The following is a 19253-nucleotide window of genomic DNA, read 5'->3' as shown; positions in this document are numbered from 1 at the left end:
TCCAAAGAGCTTACTTAACAGTGAAATCCTAGAAATGTCTACTCAGATGTTAGGCCCAACAAGGCTGCAACACCATACACACCTACCTGGGAGTACGCTCTATTGATAACGAGACATACTTCCAAGTAGATATACATAGGATTGCACGGTATGTGTGTCTGTTGCCTGGCACGTATCCAGTGGGATTTCCTCTTCCACAGTAATCTCCCATCCCAAACAAAGAACACAAGTCAAGAGCCTCCTGGGGATGCGCAAGCTAGTTCTAAAACAGGAAGATAATTTAAAGTTCTAAATTAAGATTAGAATAAACATTTGGGAAAAGGTGAGAACCCCCTAAATCTATGTTTTTATCATTTCAAGACATACAATGTTAAGTTCGCATGCTGAATCATGTGGCATCATCAACATGATTTCAACTATCAAGTAGCAGCTGATTCAACAGAATTCTAAACTTGCTGCTCTACTATTCCACAAGGTCAAGGGGTTTTAAGCTTCTGCATGTTCAACAACAAAAATCTGTTTCACATGGCACTTGTGAGATCAGATAAAACTGGCTATATTCAGGGTGATATGGTTGTAGTTTGGGTAAGTGATAAGGACTGTCATTTTTGTTTTTATTTAGGTTTTATAATGTAATGGTCATCGGCCTCCAGCAATAATAATTTGCCTCAATGTCATGGCAAAACAATTTTGGAACTGAGGAAAATAAGTTTGTTAATCATTTGATCTGCTGTTCAAAGTAATCAATTCTCAATGGGCATTTCCAAACCCTTGGGAAAACAAAAATACTCTTAAAATACTGGCCTGTCTCTCCAAACCCAATACACAACTAAAGTGTCCCATTCCTGAGTAGTTTGACCTTCTGCATCATCCTACCTGATTTCATCTATTCTAATCAATGTCAGACCCCTTGGAGATATGTCATTATCAGTTAGAGATTGGCACACACATTTTAGAGGTTTCTGCTGCATCTACCCCACTACTCCATGCTCATTTGTCCAATAGTACTGGTATTCTATTGTTGTACTTTATTGATATACTTCAATGAGACTGTAAACAGCTTTGAAAGACCATTTCCTGAAAAGCGGTAAATAAGCCTTTCATGTGAATAAATAAGCATTTTTAATTCTTGCTTCAAGAACTGCCAGAGTATGGATTATCAGCTATTTGACAGATGCATTCCAATAAAGTAGCAATTGTACCAACATCTTCAAGAACCAGTATGTTAGCAAAATAATGGCTGCCTATACAGCCTGATATGTAGACACACACCACACATTTTAGATTTTGTACCTTTCCTTCTGTTCCTGCGTTTAACTTCTTTTCCCTCTTTAGATTTTTCCTTTTTCTCTTCATCAGACTCTCCATCACTCGTGGTCAACTTATGTCTTAACAAGCGGTGTCTGTATCTGGGTTTCTTAGCCCCATCAGCATCTGAATCAGAGTCAGACTCATCTTCCTGTTCATTCTCTCCTGTTACAAAAAAGGGGGGGAACCAACAAAGTTTCTCCCGAATTATTTTTCCAGCTCATATCAGTATCAAAGGGAGGTAATGACAATACAGGTGAAACTCGAAAAATTAGAATATCGTGGAAAGGTTCGTTTCTTTCAGCAATTCAACTTAAAAGGTGAAACTAATATATGAGATAGACTCATGACATGCAAAGCGAGATATGCCAAGCTATTATTTGTTATAATTCTGATTATGGTGTGCAGCTGATGAGAACCCCAAATTAACAATTTCAACTTTGGGGTTTTCATCAGCTGCACGCCATAATCATCACAATTATGACAAGCAAAGGCTTGACATATCTCACTCTGCATGTCATGAGTCTTATCTCATATATTAAACTCCAGTAGCTAATGAAAACAATTGCTTACATAAATGGACTTTTCCACGATATTCTAATTTTTCGAGTTTCACCTGTACATACTATCTATGCTATGAAGGACTTGAGTTTAGCAGTTATTATTTTATTATTATTTATTAAATTTATTCACTAAGCAGAACACATTTGAGTTCTTTTTAATATGCGAAGGATATTGTGAAAATAATTAAGTATTCAAGTTATATTTAAGAGTGTCATAGGATCGAAGGCATTATATGAATGCTTCAGCACAACCTTACACTGTGAGCAGACAGCTATAATAGCTATCTGCTCACAACTAGCTGCCATATGAGTTCAATCAATTAAGAGCTTCTTTTGGTCCAAAATGAGGTGCTGGTACTCATATATTGAAGAAAGTGCTGTGGGTACGAGCACAAAATGGCTGCCACATGTTCAGAAAAAAACGAGTGTCAGTACTTACTGTTAAGTACTGTGAGAAATACAGTTCTGAGTTCTATGTTTGGTCAATTTACATATTTTCTTTAAAAGATGCTTTGTTGATTAGCCTCTTACTAAATATTTTGAAATGACAATAAATTTGAAAAGAACAGTTCCTCTATATGGTAAGAGTGCCCACCCAGGTCACAGATCATATTTTAGTACTCTTATTGTACTATTATGTGGTGCTCACCATTGTCACCTCTTTTTTCATAATGCTTTCCTTTCTTCTTTTTCTCTTCATCAGATTCTTCATCAGAAGAAGTTTCATCCTCTGAGGAAAGATTGGCTTTGATTTCTTCTAAAAGCATTTTCTTGGCAATTCTTTGAAGTAAAACAAAAAAGGTGTATTCCATTGGTTCAGCAATAAAAATCAGTAAATGCCAAAGTAAATGCATAATAACTGAGCAAGATTAATGGTTGGAAACAAACCTGAACTGAGAATTTTAAGAACTGAGCAAAAGTAAAGCTGGAAATGGATGAGTAATTTGGTGGATTAACCTGCTTGTGGAAGAAAAGGCTGCTTTTTTCCCAAAAAATGTCAAACAACCTTGCAATTTCATAAGTATTTATTTTGCTGACTTGGTACCAAGACATGGTTACACTTTTATATGGCTCCTTTCGGTGTCAGCCTCTCTGAATCATCATCATAGCTGCACAGCAATATCTAACTGAATTCCCACATCAATCTTGGTAGCCTCCAAAATATCAAAAGAAATCCGTATCTCTGAAGGGCGGAAAACCACATCCCAAGAAAGTATTTTAGATTATGGCAGTGGTCTATCCAACAATCTCCTTACAGATTTAGCAGTTTATAAAAATAATAATCCCATATCCCTTGACCACTCAAGTGAGCTTTATTCACTCATTTACTTATTCATGTATTTGTTTGTTTGTTTGCATACTTAAAGACCTTAATTTGTTTATTTATTTTGTACTTATTTACTTACCTATTTATTCACTTATTTGCTATTAGCTTACTATTAAGCTACTGTTTACTTACTATTATTCATTTATTTGTATATTTACTTATTAACTTACTGTTAACTTATTTACTTGCCTACTTGTTTGTTTGTTTACAAGAAGAGACAAACCATCTCCCTCACAGCAGGATGGCTTGGGTGGATGTAGGGCACAATTCTGAAAGCAACAAGTCTGAAGCCAGCCAAATCAGTCCACTAGATCCCAATTCATTTCAGGCCACCACCCCCATGGTTCCATAAACTCATTTCCAGTACCCCCTACCCTATAAAAAGCAGAATTCAGAATAAGGGTCTTGCACAACCCACTAAGGAAGATATTAACATAATAAAATTCAAAATGCTAACAATTGCACATTTATTCAAAATACAATTAAAACTATTTAGTTTAATTAATTCAAGAATTTGATCCATTGATACCAGATACTGCATGAATTTTTTTTACGCATTTTTACTAAAAAGTTGTATGGGTGAAGGAGATTTATAGCACAAAGTGTTTATATATAACTACTTACCAAACATGCACAAACCTTCACCTATCACAGATGTACTGTAACTAATTTATAAGAAAATCAAAAGCTATTACCAATGATTGGCTATTTTGTGACTCATGACAACTCAAAATCGTAAATACAAACAAACATTACCAAAGGAAATAGCTTTGAAAGTGAAAAGAGCAATAAAACTTTAAATATAACGCAAGGCTCTAGTGATCAACATGCTTGGGTGGGCCCACCTCCAGTGCCCTCCTAGGAAATCGCATCACCCTCCCGGGGGCAGTACCATTCACTATGGGAACCACTATTTTAGTCCCAATGAAATATGCTGAGTTCCATTTATTTATTCATGGGACGTTAGTTCACTTCTTTCTCTTGCTTGAACTTTATTATATGTATAAGCAGTTTGTATATCATGGTAAATAATATTATTGCTTTAACATAGACATGGAGATCATTCCCACTTTGCAGAAGTAACAAATCCATGATTTCTGGTTTAAGTGTTGCATCCAAATTGGATATCATGGTTTTGTTTGCTCAAACCATGACTGGTAAGCTAAGGAGAAAACTTGGTTTCACGTCATGACTTGCTGCTCTTGCCCATACTAAGTCAGGAGCCATCTGTGCATTCCTGGTAAATAATTAACTTTGTTTACCCTAACATGTGAACAAAGCGACTGTTTTAAATCATGGTTCTGGTCAACCACTGTACTGTAATAAAACAATCATCTGTAAAGTATTTGAGGGATGAATTCCTGCTCTTTAATACAGAATTTGATTAATGAACGGGCACTCCTTGGCAGTTTTATCAGAGTCTAGGGCCTTCCACCTCCGCCCCCAATAAGCATAGCTGATTAGCGCATTAATACTTGATAATTTCATTTACAGCACTGAAGGGAGACCACCTTTTGCCCCATTTCAAATATTGTGCAGTCATTTGCAGTTATAACTACAATGCAAGATTAATACCATGCATGTGCCTGCTGCCTTTTCAATAGACATCAATGGCAGCTCCTAAGCTGACTCAATCACACAACCAACAAATCAATGCAATACTATTGATATTGTGGGAAGGAAAGTGTTATGCAATTTGCCAGCACATGTGCTTGCATCATGCAGGCTACTGCATCTGAAAGAAAATGATAAATCCTTAATGCATGCACAAGTTTTCTGAGATATGTTGTGAGACACAAACTCACAATTATTTATTTGACATGCTCCTAAATTGCTTGAAAGTAGCTTATAAATAAGCTTCAACAGTGTGCAAACAATACACGCTTCTTTTATTAATGATGTTTCATGCTTTAACATGGCTTTAACCTAGCAGACCACAAAAATGACTAATACATGGAACTTTTTTTAATATGAAAGAAAATACCTCAATAAATTGTGCCCTACCATCTTAGTAGAAAAACTGGCAGTCTACATTTCTTAAATTAAATGCTTGGACAAGAAACATGTTTTACAAAAATTTATTGCATCCATCAAATACTTCAAAGGCATTGTGCATGAATACACTATGAATCTCTTAATGAACAAAAATAACTCCAAACATATTAAAACAGTACTATTTCAAATTTCAGACAAACCAAGAAGAAACAAATACACACCACAATGAAATATGACACTGTGTTATATTATGACCCACTAAAATATTGCACTTTGGCAAAAGATTATTTCTACACTTTAGTAAGAAACATGTTAAAATAATAGTTTTGTCAGAAAAAGAAAGCTGTGGGTACAGCCTAAGCTGTAACATTTTAACAAATATCTAGCATCCCTCTTTGGCCTGGTGGAAATGGGTATTTTGACCAAAAAACAAGCAACCATTAAATTGCAAACCTAAGTGCATTTACTTGAAAGTTTGGGATTGGTATATCAGGGAACAAGTCACCAAACCCTTAACAGTAATCACTATGGTTGAGATCCGAACAGCCCCATATGCTGGCCGAAAGCATTTTGGTGTGCAAATGGGATGGGGAAATACCCCAAGCTGCATCCCTTTATTCCACAGCAGTCACTGCTTGGGGACAAAGGGTTGGAAGGAGGACCAGAAGTGCTTGTGTCTTATGGAACTCCTTAACAGCTCTTTGGATCTATCTAACATACATAGTCAGTGAATAGACTCTTTAAATTGCATTTTCTTAATTCTGGTACAACATGATTTTCTTAATTCTGGTACAACATAAAGCATTGCAAAAGATATAATACAAGTCAGCCAAAATTCACCTTGCATACTGGTGAAGACTATTTGCTGATGAACACCAACTCCATCTAAGAGAGGTAGATTTATTCTTTCCTGGATTAAACAGTACAAGCAGGTCCACTATCGGAAAGCTCATTATCCAAAATCTCAGTTATCTGAACATAGCAAACTTCACTACAAGAATGTCTGATTCAGGTATCTTAGCAGCCAGTTTTGCTGTTTGGCAGCAGCCATTTGGGGCAGAAACAATGGATGGAGCAGTGCTTTTTCTTCTAGAAAAAAAAGTGCCAGTACTCCCCATAAAGTTGTTACAGTAAGTGCCACAATTTTAACCAGTATTTTTCTTCTAGAAAAAAGTGCTAGTGCTGCACACCCTTGAGTATCCCCAGAAAAAAAGCACTGGAACAGAAAAAAACATTGCTTCATCCATGGTTTCTCCCGACAATGGTTGCTGCCAAACAGCAAAACTGGCTGCTCAGGTATCTGATTTCAGGATCTAAGGATTTGGGGTATTAGATCCATAAATTAGATGCACCAAAAAAACTAACACTATTTTAGGCTGCATCAACAGAAGTATAGTGTCCAAATCAAGGGAAGTAATAGTACCACTCTACTCTGCCTTGGTCAGACCACACCTGGAATACTGTGCCCAATTCTGGGCACCACAATTTAAGAAGGATGTTGACAAGCTGGAACGTGTGTAGAGGAGGGCAACCAAAATGATCAAGGGTCTGGAAACTAAACATTACAAGGAGCACTTGAAGGAGCAGGGTATGTTTAGCCTGGAAAGAGGAAACTGAGAGGAGATATGATAGCCATCTTTCAAATATCTTAAGGAGTAACACATGGAAGAGGGAGCATGCTTGTTTTCTCCTGCTCTGGAGGGTAGGACTCGAACCAATAGCTTCAATTACAGGTAGGTAGCCGTGTTGGTCTCCCATAGTTGAAACAAAATAAAGAATAAAAACAGTCCTTCCAGTAGCACCTTAAAGACCAGCTACAGTGGTACCTCGCAAGACGAATGCCTCGCGCAACGAAAAACTTGCTAGACGAAAGGGTTTTTCAATTTTTTAGGTGACTCGCAAGACGAATTTTTCTATGGTCGTGCTTCGCAAGAGGAAAATTTCAATGCATTCCTATGGGAATTAAATTTCAATGCATTCCTATGGGAAACCGTGCTTCGCAAGACAAATTTTTCGCAATACGAAACAACTCACGGAACGAATTAATTTCGTCTTGCGAGGCACCACTGTAAGTTTGTTCTTGGTATAAGCTTTCATGTGCATGCGCACTTCTTCAGATACACTGAAACAGAAGTCACCAGACCCTTAAGCTCATACCAAAAACAATGGCTTCAAGTTACAAGAAATGAGATTTTGACTAAACATTCGGAAAAGCTTTCTGACAGTAAGAGCTGTTCAGCAGTGGAACAGACTCCCACGAAAGGTGGTGGACTCTCCTTCCTTGGAGGTTTTTAACAGTGGTTGGATGGTCATCTGTCATGAATGCTTTAGCTAAGATTCCTGCATTGCAGGGGGTTGGACTAGATGACCCTTATATCCCTTCCAACGCTAAAATTCTATGATTCTATTATCGGATATATTAGGGAGCAGGAGTGATTGAACAAATCAGTTTTTCTTTTGTTTGGCTTTTGTTAATTAGCTGCAGCAGTTTCAGGCAAAAAACATAGGTTAGAAATGTTTCCATAAGAAGAAATGGAAATCATCAGCTTGTTATGCAAATGCTCACCTGACAAACAATTTCCTGGGAATGTATTTTGTTCCGATAGCGGGACCTGCTTGTATTCATTATCTCTCCACCCCCCCCCCCTTAAATACAATTCCAGGAACTGACGTATTAGATATAATTATTCTTCATGATTTCAAGGTACATCTGCTATGTATTATGAAATAAAGTATAATACTCCATGCTATGTATTATGAAATAAAGTATAATACTCCAAGCAAGCACCTAACAACTTTCTAACTAAAAATACCTACTAAAAATTTAAAATCTAGTAATTAAAAAGGGACTCAAGTTTGCATCTTTTTTTAAGTCCCATTTTGTTCAAAAGTATGCTCATTGTTTTATACTGCCAATCTTTAAACAATTATTTTAAACATTCCTTTATACATTTGTTTTAACGCTGTGTGTGAAAAGCAAGTAACAGCTAGATTAGCAGCATTTTAATCTATATCCAGGTGCATATGGCAGAACAAGTATCAATATTCACTTAAGGGAGAAACGAAAAGCTCTCCTCTGTATCTAAAAGCCAGATAAATTGGTAACAAACAGTTCTTAACCACACAAAGCTGATTGCACATATCATTATCAAAGACACCTCATTCCAAAACATGGTTATTGAGTTTTGTAGAAACAGTGCCCAGAAAAGAAACTTCCTGGTAACCAACATTAGAATTTAGATGCCTTGGTAGTAAGTACTCTTGGTATTCCAACAAATCTTCCAACGAAAAATTCACTTTACTCAACTGTTTCTTCTTCTCTTCCCACCACCCTCCGGTCTACTATTTGGCAATTTCTTCCATTATAGAATTTAGGTATTAGGAAACCATATGGTAGGGCTGGGCGATATCTGGTTTTCAACATTGTGATATATCATCAGCTAAACATGGCGATATACTGATATATCACAATGTCTGAAATAAGGATGGAGCTATTTAGAGACAATGGCTGGCTTCATTGTTTTTTTCCCACATTGTGATTTTCACATTGTGATTTTTTTCCAGCAGCTGCTCTTGTGATTTGCTTCCTCCTACAGGAGACAGCGGAAAGCCGAGCCAGCAGAGTTAAGTATGGCTGCAGGAATCAAGAGAAGCAGTGGTTGGCTTTATGGTTTTTCGCACATTGTGATTTCTGCATAGTGCACACGCACACATTATGATTCACAATATATTGCCAGGTCAAAAATTATGAAACCATTATCACAATATGGACTTCAAACCTGTTTTGTATGATGTTTTGATATATCGCCCAGCCCTATCGTACGGATTACAAAACTAAAATCTTTGAACTACAGCAATACTTTAACATTGAACTTTAATATCATATATGCATATATGCAAATGTTTAATTTAACATGTGACTGAATGCCCCCAAACAATGCCAATAAAACCTCAATGACAGGAATGGGTGTTTTTTTAAAAAAAAAAAAAACCACAAAAAACCAGTCATTCGTTATATTAATGCCACCAGATATTCACTTTTAAATTTAAATGTGAATCATTCTGGATACAACAGAACGGATTTCTTCAAAAGCATGGCTCTACTTTCTAATCAGATTTTCTTAATAATGAATGAGCAAACCAACTCAAAAATATTCAATACCCAAAACAAAGATTTGTGTCACAATACCAGCTAACCGGTATTTCTTATTCCTACAGGTAGCCATAATTATCAAATTGTGTTCAAGTTACACAAAATCTGCATTTTACATGGAAACTTAAAACAGACAGTGCTGCAATGCATTTATAACACACCCTATGCAAGGTGTGGGAATTATCACTATTTTCTTAGTTTCTTTTCATTTCTGGATTTGGGGGTTTGTTTTCTGGCCCCTCGTTCAAACTTGCGGGAAGCCTGTGAGCGAGTCTTTACAAGGCAGGCACTTCTGGTTTTTACAACCTGCTTGCTGTTCCGTTGCTCTTGTTTGCGCCCACGCCTAGGGTGTGTTATAATCTTTTTAAAGTCCTTACGGATGGAATCATACCTATTCTCAGGATCATCGTCATCATCTTCCTCCTCTTCCATTGGTACAGTCTGCGATTTATTGTCTCCTTCATCTCCTTGGGAATGGGGGGGAAAGGGAATATATTTGGCACAAGCAAAATAAACTTTTGTCACATCAAATGCTATGCAGTATCACCAGTTACCTGAATAGTGATTATCAAAGTTTCTTAGAATGACTAAATTCAACTCATCCTTTTCTAAGGACTGCTATACAAAATTAAGAACAGAATAATAAAGGTAAAAATAAACAGAGGAAAAGAAAACTAATACCATTTGTGTAACAACATTATCCTTTGTAATGCACAAAAAATAGCTGCCAATTGTAGATTAACCAGATTCACTGTATGTAATATTATAGTGGTACTCTACAAATTTGGGTCAATTCGCACTCATCCAGAAGAACCAGCCCCTCCAATTACAAAGCACAGCGGTGCAAGAAACAGGAAGAACAGAAAGAGGGATGCATTTTTTTGAGGGTCCACCATTCTCAGCTTAGCTCCCTGCAGACTTGGCGGTGCGAGGAAGGAAAAGAAACAGTTAGAAGGGTAGGCAAGACCTCCCACTCTCTTACTCTTATGGGTGTGTCTTCTCTTTCTGCCCACCTCATCCCAATGTTTTCATTCTGATCTCCTCATTCACAATCTTTTAAACTAAAATTCATATGCTCTAGGAATAGCAAATATTATTTAAATGTTATTTAAATGTATAGTAACTCCAAGTGAATTCAGTGCCCCATGCCAATAGAAATTGAGCTATAACAAGCTACTGAGAAGCAAGGAGGAAGTATCAGCATAATCATTTTTTAAAAATTTAAGTATTCAAAAAGTGCCACCCCTCTCCCGAAAGAAAATAACCAAATGAAAATGAAGCATGCTCAGTCATCACCATGCGCTACAGAATGTTGTCAGTTTGTGAAGAGGAGGGTGAAAGGAAAGCAATTTGTCCTGCTTCTAAACCCTACAGCCCTGAGAGGAGCTCTAAGTCACCCATTTGAGAGGAAATGGTGCTTGGCCAGAGCTATGATTGGGAACACTTGTTATGGAGTGAAGAGATATTGCAACTTTCTGTGCATGGCTATTCTGTGCCTAAGGTGGAATTAGTTAGTACCCTAAATACTTCCCTCTTCCAAATTACCAAGAAACTGTCAACACACGTTGCAAATAGCTGTTCCAATACTGACAAAATAAACTTTCAGTGTTAGAAAAGGGATGGTGCACCACCATCAGAAGCTGCACTGCAGTTAACTAGGACACATTTAAGTTTCCTACCTTCCATGTGTGTTGCACTGCTGTCCATTGCTCATTTACATATTTTCCTTCCTATCACAGCCCTCTAATCCTAGGCTGCTCTGACCAGAATCCATTTGCTGCTTTTAAAAACCCCAAAACTTCAAACATCAACGTTTTGCAATACCAGTATCTACTAGATTTCTTTTCACATGTTCTATCTAAAGCTATTATCCTTCAACATTTTAATCTAACAGTGCTCTTCTCTTCAAATAATTCAGTTACATAAGGAACTATTATCACCATCATCAATTGAATTTATATACCACCCTATACCAGGGGTGGGTCTCAGGGTGGTTCACAGAATAAAATCAAGATATAAAACCACAAAATACCTAATAAATCCAGGAGTACCCCCAAGCTATGAACCTACTTCTTCAGAGGAAGTGTAACCCCATCAAGAGCAGGCAACCTCCCACCCATCCAGTCTAGGGAACCACCCACTAACAGTGTCTCAGTTTTATCTGGATTGAGCTTCAGTCTGTTGGCTCTCATCCAGTTCATTACCGAGGCAAGGCACTGGTCCAGCACTTCCACTGCCTCACCTGCCGATGTAAAGGAGAAATAGAGCTGTGTCATCAGCATACTGCTGACAACATACTCCAAACATCCAGATAACCCCACCCAGCAGTTTCATGTAGATGTTAAACAACATGGGGGATAGGACTGAGCCCTAAGAAACTCCACATTGAATGTTCCATGGGGCTGAAAAGTATTCCCCAAGCAACACTCTCTGGGAGCGACCATCCTCGTAGGACTGGAACCACTGCAAAGCGGTGTCACCCACCCCTTGTTCAGAGTTGCTCCAGAAGGATACCATGGTTGATGGTATCAAAAGCTGCTGAGACGCTCAAGAACCATTAACGGGGCACGTTTCCCTTGTCTCTCTCTAGACAGAGACCATCATACAGACAGAGGTCATCATACAGGGAGACCAAGGCAGTTTCTGTGCCAAAACCAAGCCTAAACCCCAATTGAAATGGATCCAGAAAATCAGTTTCTTCCAAAAGCACCTGGATCTGGTCTGTGACTACTCACTCCAGGATCTTGCCCAGGAAAGGGAGATTAGCAACTGGCCAGTAGTTAATTAGGTTTTCCGAATCCAGGGAAGGTTTCTTAAGGAGTGGTTTTGCCACTGCCTTCTTCAAACAGGCAGGGACCACCCATTCTCATAAAAGAGGTGTTGATCACCTCCCTGGCCCAGCCAGCTGTGTCCCCCCCAGCTGAATTTTATCAGCGGGGGGGGGGGGGGCAAGGGTCTAGAGTGCAAGTGGTCGCCCTGACTGATCCAAGCACCTTGTCCACATCCTCAAGCCTTACTGAGACTCATCCAACACAACAGGACTAGACCAGGCATAGGCAAACCTGGCCCTCCAGATGTTTTGGGACAACTCCCATCATCCCTGACCACTGGTCCTGTTAGCTATGGATGATGGGAGTTGTAATCTCAAAACATCTGGAGGGCCAAGTTTGCCTATTCCTGGACTAGACAGTACTCTGGACACCCCATGAGATCCATTTGCTACAACAACAGTCAAGGTCTTGGTGGATACAAGCAATATTTTATCCTCAAAATGCTTTGCAAACAAAATCACAGCGAGCTACCACTGGTTCTATCACCTCCTTTGGGCCAGCCTCAAAAGGGCTCTGTACAACCCAGAAAAGCTCTGCTGGATGACATGATGAGGATGCAATGAAGGCAGCAATATATGCCTTCTTTGCTGTCTTCACTGCCACTAGGTAGGCTTGATAATGAGCCCTTACCAGTGTTCAGTTGCATTCATTTGGATCTTTCCTCCACTTGCGTTCAAGCTGTCTCCCAGCTTGTTTTCTCGCTCTAAGCTCTGGAGTATAACAGGGGGCAAATCCTCCTAAAAGCCGATCAAACTCTAAACAAACCACACTGGGCTATACCACATCTGCTTTCTAGCCCTGATAAAATCAATCACCCAGGAATCAACTACCAATAAACTACCAGGAATGTTTATAAATCTGAACAGCATCATATAAGTGCTCATCTTTAATACTACAGCAAAATTCAGCTTAACTGTGACTATCTTCTTGAGTATTTGAAAATTATAAACTGTGGACAACAGGATGGTATGAGAAAACTTTAATTTACTCCGTTTTAGAGAGAGTAAATGTAGGGGGGATCCAAAGGGGATACTCATGGTATGTCCAATCAATGAACTGGTGAACATTCAGATCTCATCTATCACAGTCATTCATGCTCCTCTGTGAGACCTTCTGAGGTAACATTCAATATAGTAAATGCAACTGGACTCACAGCACAACTAGACACAAGCCTAATCAGAAGTGTGTCCCATTTTCTTCCATGCAGTTTATTCCTAAATGGGTATAGAATTGAAACCTTGGTATTACCTTATCCCAGAGAAGGAAACCTGTAGAGTTTCCAGTGTTGTTGTACTCTAGCTCCTATCTGCCCCATGTAGCATGGCCAATGGCCAGGAATGATGTGATCTGGCGCTAATAATAAGGCAAGAGCCACAGGTTCCCCATCTGTAACCTACTTGGTCCTGAGTCCTACTATATATGCTTAAAACTGCTGGACTGAATTTCACAACTGGTTATAATGGAAGTGCATGTTGAATATTATTGTTACACCATGAACCTAGGGATGCAATTCTAGGTGATTTTAGCAGTAAGACAAATCACAATTCCATAGGTCAAGTACTTCTTTACATGGCATAAATAAACCTTTGGAATTCACCTCCACAAGATGTCTGGATCTCTCTACCTTAGAAGACCGCAGGAGAGAATTAGACAAGTTCATGGAGGAGAAGGCTACCAATGGATATCAGTTTCTGGGGAACAGCAGGAGAGGGCTCTCACACAATGTCCTGTTTGTTAGCTCCCCATGACTTGGCACTGTAGGAAACAGGACAGTGCTATAGAAATCAATTTGAGTGCTATAGAAATCATCAATATTTCAGCATTTTTTGAACATTTAAAAACCAAAATGGGGTTTTGATACATGATTAAGTATCAACTAAAAAATGGAAATTAACATCTTAAACTGCAAAACCTATACACACACCATACTAGTAAGGATTTCCAACTACATTCAAACTTTAAGGAACTTGTTTTGTTTTATGTGCTAGAATTTCGAAATTATGCCAAAAGGCTGCAAACACTTTTCTGTATTAATAACAAAAAATTTAATTTAAAACTTTTGCACACCTGAAGATTGACAAAATCCAATTGTTGCTGGTGCCAATAAACTTTCTGTCACGGGCTTAATTTTCTGTTCATCACTGCTTGCCTCGCCTGCTGAATTCAGGTCCTCGTTTTCAGCCTCATTGGATGATGATGGTGATGTGGTAGTGGAATTGAGGGTTTCATTCTTTGCCTTTTTAACATTAATATTCCCTCTCTCTTTACGATTACTCTTGGAATTTCCCTTAGTGACTGCCCCTCTTTTCTTTTTCTTTTTCTCCTCATGCAAGTCCTCCTCAGAAGAGGAAAGCAAGTCACCTCTAACTTGTTTGGCATTTCTTCTTTTGGGGCTTACTTTTTTCTTTTCTTTAGCATTGTTGCTTTTTACATTTAAATGCTCTTCTGAAGTATCAGAGACCTGTTCAATTTGGGGAGACTTTGCAGTGTCTGAAGCATTACCCTGCAACTTCTTAGAAACCCTTTCTCTTGAGTTCTTTTTATTCTCAGAAGTACTTTGTTTCTTGCCTTTACTTCCAGAAGAACAACTCTCTTTTTCAGGAGAAAACTTCTCAATTTCAGAAGAGGAATCACCTTGTCCCCTTGTGGAAACTTTTCTCCGATTCCCACTTTCCTTTCCTTCTGCACCTTTTTTAGCTTTATTTCTAGCATCATCTGATGATTCACCAGTTTGTTGCAGCTTTAGTGACAGTCCTATATCATCAAAAGAAACATCACATCCTTCCTTTGCCAGTGGTTCGCTTATCTTGCCTGAAATGCTACTCTCTTTTTCTGGAGACACATTCTGTTTGCCTTTGGAGGCTCTCCCTTTGAAATCCCTTGTTCGTCTCCCCTTAAAACCTAGCTCTTTACAAGGTGCATCTTCCAAAGAATTGTCTAGCTTTTCTTTTTCTGGAGCAGAGACTTCAACATCATCAACTTCATTGCACACTTCACCCTTCTTTTTTGAATTTCTTTTTCCTTCTTTAATTGGTTCCTCTTCCGAAGAATCATTATCTTTCTTTGGTTCTTTTTTTGTAGCTTTTCTTGCAGACTCTGTTTTACTAAAATTCTCTCTCTCCAACTCAGAATCATTATTGGAAGAATCTGAACAGTTCTGGCGTGTTTTCTTCACAGCAGGCAAATCCTTCCTTGATTTTTCCTCTTTAGCATCGGAATCTGATCCAGAACTGGAACTTTTTCTTTTACGCTTTCCATTGTCCACCTTCACTGGCCGCCTCTTTAAAGCATTTAACACATCCTTGGGTGTTTCACTATTGCTGTCAGTGTCTGAAGTACTGTGGCTGCTTGTGGTTGTTGCTAGCAGGACTGCAGGCACCTCATCAGAATCAGAGCTTTGGTCCATTGTGTCTGGTTTGTTTGTCTCAGAAAATGTGTTAGACTGAGGACTGTGAACTGTAGTAACAGGAGAGTCTGGCCTATCTTTTTTGCTTTTAGATTGTGTGGATTTTATCCTTTGTTTTTCACTGTATGCATCATTGCTGTCCTCTTCTGAATTACATAGTAGGGCGTTTATGTCTGTTGGGCGTCTCAGAGGTGTAGTTTTAACACGTGGAGACCTTCTGAGATCATGATCTTCTACCAAAGGAATAATTTTACTTTCAGGTGGACATTCAGTGCCATTATTTTCTTTCCCGTCTTCGCACTCATCTCCCTTTTCTGGCTTTCCATCTGGATCTTCAGCTTTTACAGAAGAACTAGAGAGGGAAACTGGAGTCAGTTTTACAACCAATGTTTTTGTTACTTTTGTGGTCGGTATCAATTTAATTCCTTTCCTTCTGTCTTTAGATCTTATATCTGCATTTACTGCCCCTTGCTCTGTTGCTCTACTTCCACTGCCCTGTTCACTGGCAGCTTTCTGCGCTTCCATACAAGATTCAAAAATATCTTCAGGAACTGATGAGGGAATTGATACAATATCCATATCTGTTGCCTCAGCTCTATTGGGTTCATACTGAAGATCAATTTTCACAGCTTTTTTATCTTTGCAGTTGGGTTTTTTGCTCCCTGGTTGATCGATTATTGGTACATTTGGATCTGTATGTTCACTGACTTCTAATCCAACTTTATGCTCTTTTATTTCTTTCCCTTCCATTTTCTTCTCTTCACTGGTATCCAAATTAATTGCAGTTTCACTCTCCTTGGTGTTTTTTTGCTTGGTTTTAGAATCTAGAGACCGAATCTCAAAATTCAGACATTCGTCCAATGCCATATGAGCCTTTTTTATGTCACTCAACACAGATTTAAAAGCCTTCAGCTGACGTAAGTGCACTGTCGGGTTTATTTCCGAATTTTCAATTGCCTGCTTCAAAAAATTAACAAAACTAGCATTCATATTTGTTGTCGTTTCAACTAGTTTTTTAGTTTTTTTAAGCAGGACTTTTGGCACCATCAGTGCTTTGTAGGAATAGGTTAGAGCACCAGAATGTGGATGATTTTGTTTCTTTTCTTCTCCATTACAACTTGAACTATTTTTCTTCAAAGAATATTTAAGTGTATTATCATACATTTTGCCTTTGTCGTTGTCAACTCTGATTCTCTTTTTATTTTGCTGTAATAATTGTTCTAAATTTTCAAACACACTATCACAGGCAGTAACCAAGTCCAGCAAAGGTTCTGGTTGGCAGATATAGCAATGCCATTGACTGTTTTCATCCAGTATGGTTGATAGTTCTTTTCGTCCTAAGTTTCGTAATATACATTTTTTGCAGAAGGCGTTATGGCAAAAGTCACAGCAAATTAAGTGTCCACCTTCAGCACACCACCTGAAATTAATAAAGTTTGAATATTTTTTAAAAAAATATGTTGGCACAAATTAGGAAAACTCTGTTATATAAGTATCTAAAGTCAGTTATTGATCATCAAAATATTTCTCAGAAGTGCAAATAGCCAGAAAGATACAAGTATCCAGAGAAAACAAGAGAAATTTAGTGCTATTTTCACAAATACTGCTTTCAGGCAGAGCTAGTGACACATTTGCCTCAACACACATAATGTCCTGCACCGCTAAATCCACATCCTCTACTTCAATTTTATTGCACCTGTGTTGTACATGCACAGCAGCAAGACAGCATGCAAGTTAAATAAGAAAAATCATAGATCATAAAATCACGGGTTGGAAGGTACCACGAGGATCATCCAGTCCAACTCCCTGCAGTGTAGGAATCTTTCATCCAACAAGGGGCTCAAAGTAAACAGGAGCATGGAAAACTTGAATATATTTTTTTTACTCCATACTAACTTTCCATTTCTTTCTGCAGCTTAGAATTATGCTATCCCCCACAGTCTAGGTGCCATCCAGTTGCCTTAGACTATAACCCCCATTCACCCAAGAGAGCACAATCACTGGCTGGGGCTGATGGGAGTTCTAGTCCAAAACACACAGATGGGAGGTACCTGGTTGGGAAAGGCTGACTTAACCAATTGGCTGGAATATACTTGTACTAGCAAAACAAAATGGTATACAAAATGTTATATCATAACCACAGAAATGTTTTAATCAGCTTTATACAATGCTATATACAATGTTACTTTAATATAACATTAATAATTTAGGTCAGAAGCCAAAAGAGCACTTGAGATGGGCTTTTGACTTTTTTCTTTCAACAAAGAAGCCCCAGTATAACTACTCTGATATTTCATTCAGTTTCAAAACAGCTTGCCATGAGTCATGAGGGCAAAATGCTGTTGAAGAATCAAAAAGTCCAGAAATCACTTGCAGTGCAAGTAACAAGCTGCATGGTTCTTTATATCTGGACTATAAATACTGACAAGCACTTCAAGAAATGTACTCGCTAATACTGATCAATGTAGGCTCAAATATACCCCTGTTCACTCTATAAAATTTTAGGATATGAGGAATCTTCATACACCTACCTACACTGTTCATCAATTCCATCTGCATCACGGCTGATGTCATCACTCATATAATATTTGAAGCAAGTCTATGAAGAAAATAAATTTCTTCTTTCAGAAACCTTAACAATTTTGCAGACTATGTAATATAAACACTAAACATTATTATTGACCTCATACTGCTATTAAAGTGAATAAACTTTGCACAACATTTGCCTTTTCTAAGGACCAAGCCTGAATGTTCCGAAATATTGGCTGCTTTTTTTCTAGGGCTACATTTAATTGCTCTCCTTCTCCTCAACTGGATGGCTGGGTTTTACAAACAGCAGTGTAAACATGTCCTTTTTGTAAAGATGTGCGAAATAGATTTACTTTCATCCTACTAAAACACCAAGGAATAACTTTTGAATGGCATCTGGCCAACTCACTGGCTGACATGAACAAAATAATAATAGAAACACTTGCTAAATTTCTCTTTTCTGCTGCAAAATTCTATAAAGATATTAATTTTATTGCATCTTGGTTTGCTTTTATACTTAGTTTATATAATATGTGTCAGGGAACTGTCAGTTCCCAGCGGGGAGGGGCAGGGGCTGTCAAGGGAACCGTCAGTTCCCAGTGGGGCGGTGCAGGGGCTGTGGAAATACAGAGAGCCCCAGCGCTGCGGGAACAGCGGCAACACCTCCAGTGGGGAAAGCAGGATGTCCTCTAGCAGGGAGGAGAGACAGGAAGCCAATCAGGCGAGGAGGGGGCTTGAGTATGCTACAGAGCCCCAGCGCTTACCTGACCACGCAGGCAAAGATAGCACAACGCTTCCGTCACCCCAGTTGCGTAGAGGGGTTAAACGCAAAGGGGGGGAGGAGGTTCTTTTGCTGGGGGCGCTCCCGAAGAGCGCCACTTCCGGAAACTGGGACTGACTAAGCAGATCATGGATCTTGGAGCGCTGCACTGTACATATTTGCACTATTAAACTTGTAAATAGAAGGAACAGAGTCCTGCCTCGTTACTCACGAGAAACCACCACCCAAATCTTACAATATGTATTTTAACTCTTTGTTTTCATTTGTCTGTAAAGTTATTATAAAATTTGTCTTTTCTTGCCCATGGAGCACCAGAGCATGGTTTATTGTTAAATGAATGCAAAACTAGCCTCCCCCCAC

At 38.6% G+C, this 19253-nt stretch overlaps 1 protein-coding gene across 3 annotated transcripts in view; it reads right to left on the bottom strand.

Moving 5' to 3' along the window:
* The window catches only part of ATRX (ATRX chromatin remodeler), a 91970-nt gene that overhangs the window by 52312 nt on the left and 20405 nt on the right, over positions 1 to 19253 (bottom strand). For all 3 annotated transcript variants that reach the window (XM_033137008.1, XM_033137007.1, XM_033137006.1), the window contains 5 exons: positions 18115 to 18182; positions 14245 to 17003; positions 9738 to 9813; positions 2521 to 2651; positions 1294 to 1473 (listed from right to left, as the gene is read on the bottom strand). In XM_033137008.1, the coding sequence (XP_032992899.1) occupies positions 1294 to 1473; positions 2521 to 2651; positions 9738 to 9813; positions 14245 to 17003; positions 18115 to 18182 (3214 nt within the window). The remainder of the gene's footprint in view (positions 1 to 1293; positions 1474 to 2520; positions 2652 to 9737; positions 9814 to 14244; positions 17004 to 18114; positions 18183 to 19253) is intronic.

Source organism: Lacerta agilis, chromosome Z (assembly GCF_009819535.1).
Source record: "Lacerta agilis isolate rLacAgi1 chromosome Z, rLacAgi1.pri, whole genome shotgun sequence".
NCBI lineage: Eukaryota > Metazoa > Chordata > Lepidosauria > Squamata > Lacertidae > Lacerta > Lacerta agilis.
Note: the sequence above shows the minus strand (reverse complement) of the source record. Positions and strands in the feature narration are given on the sequence as shown.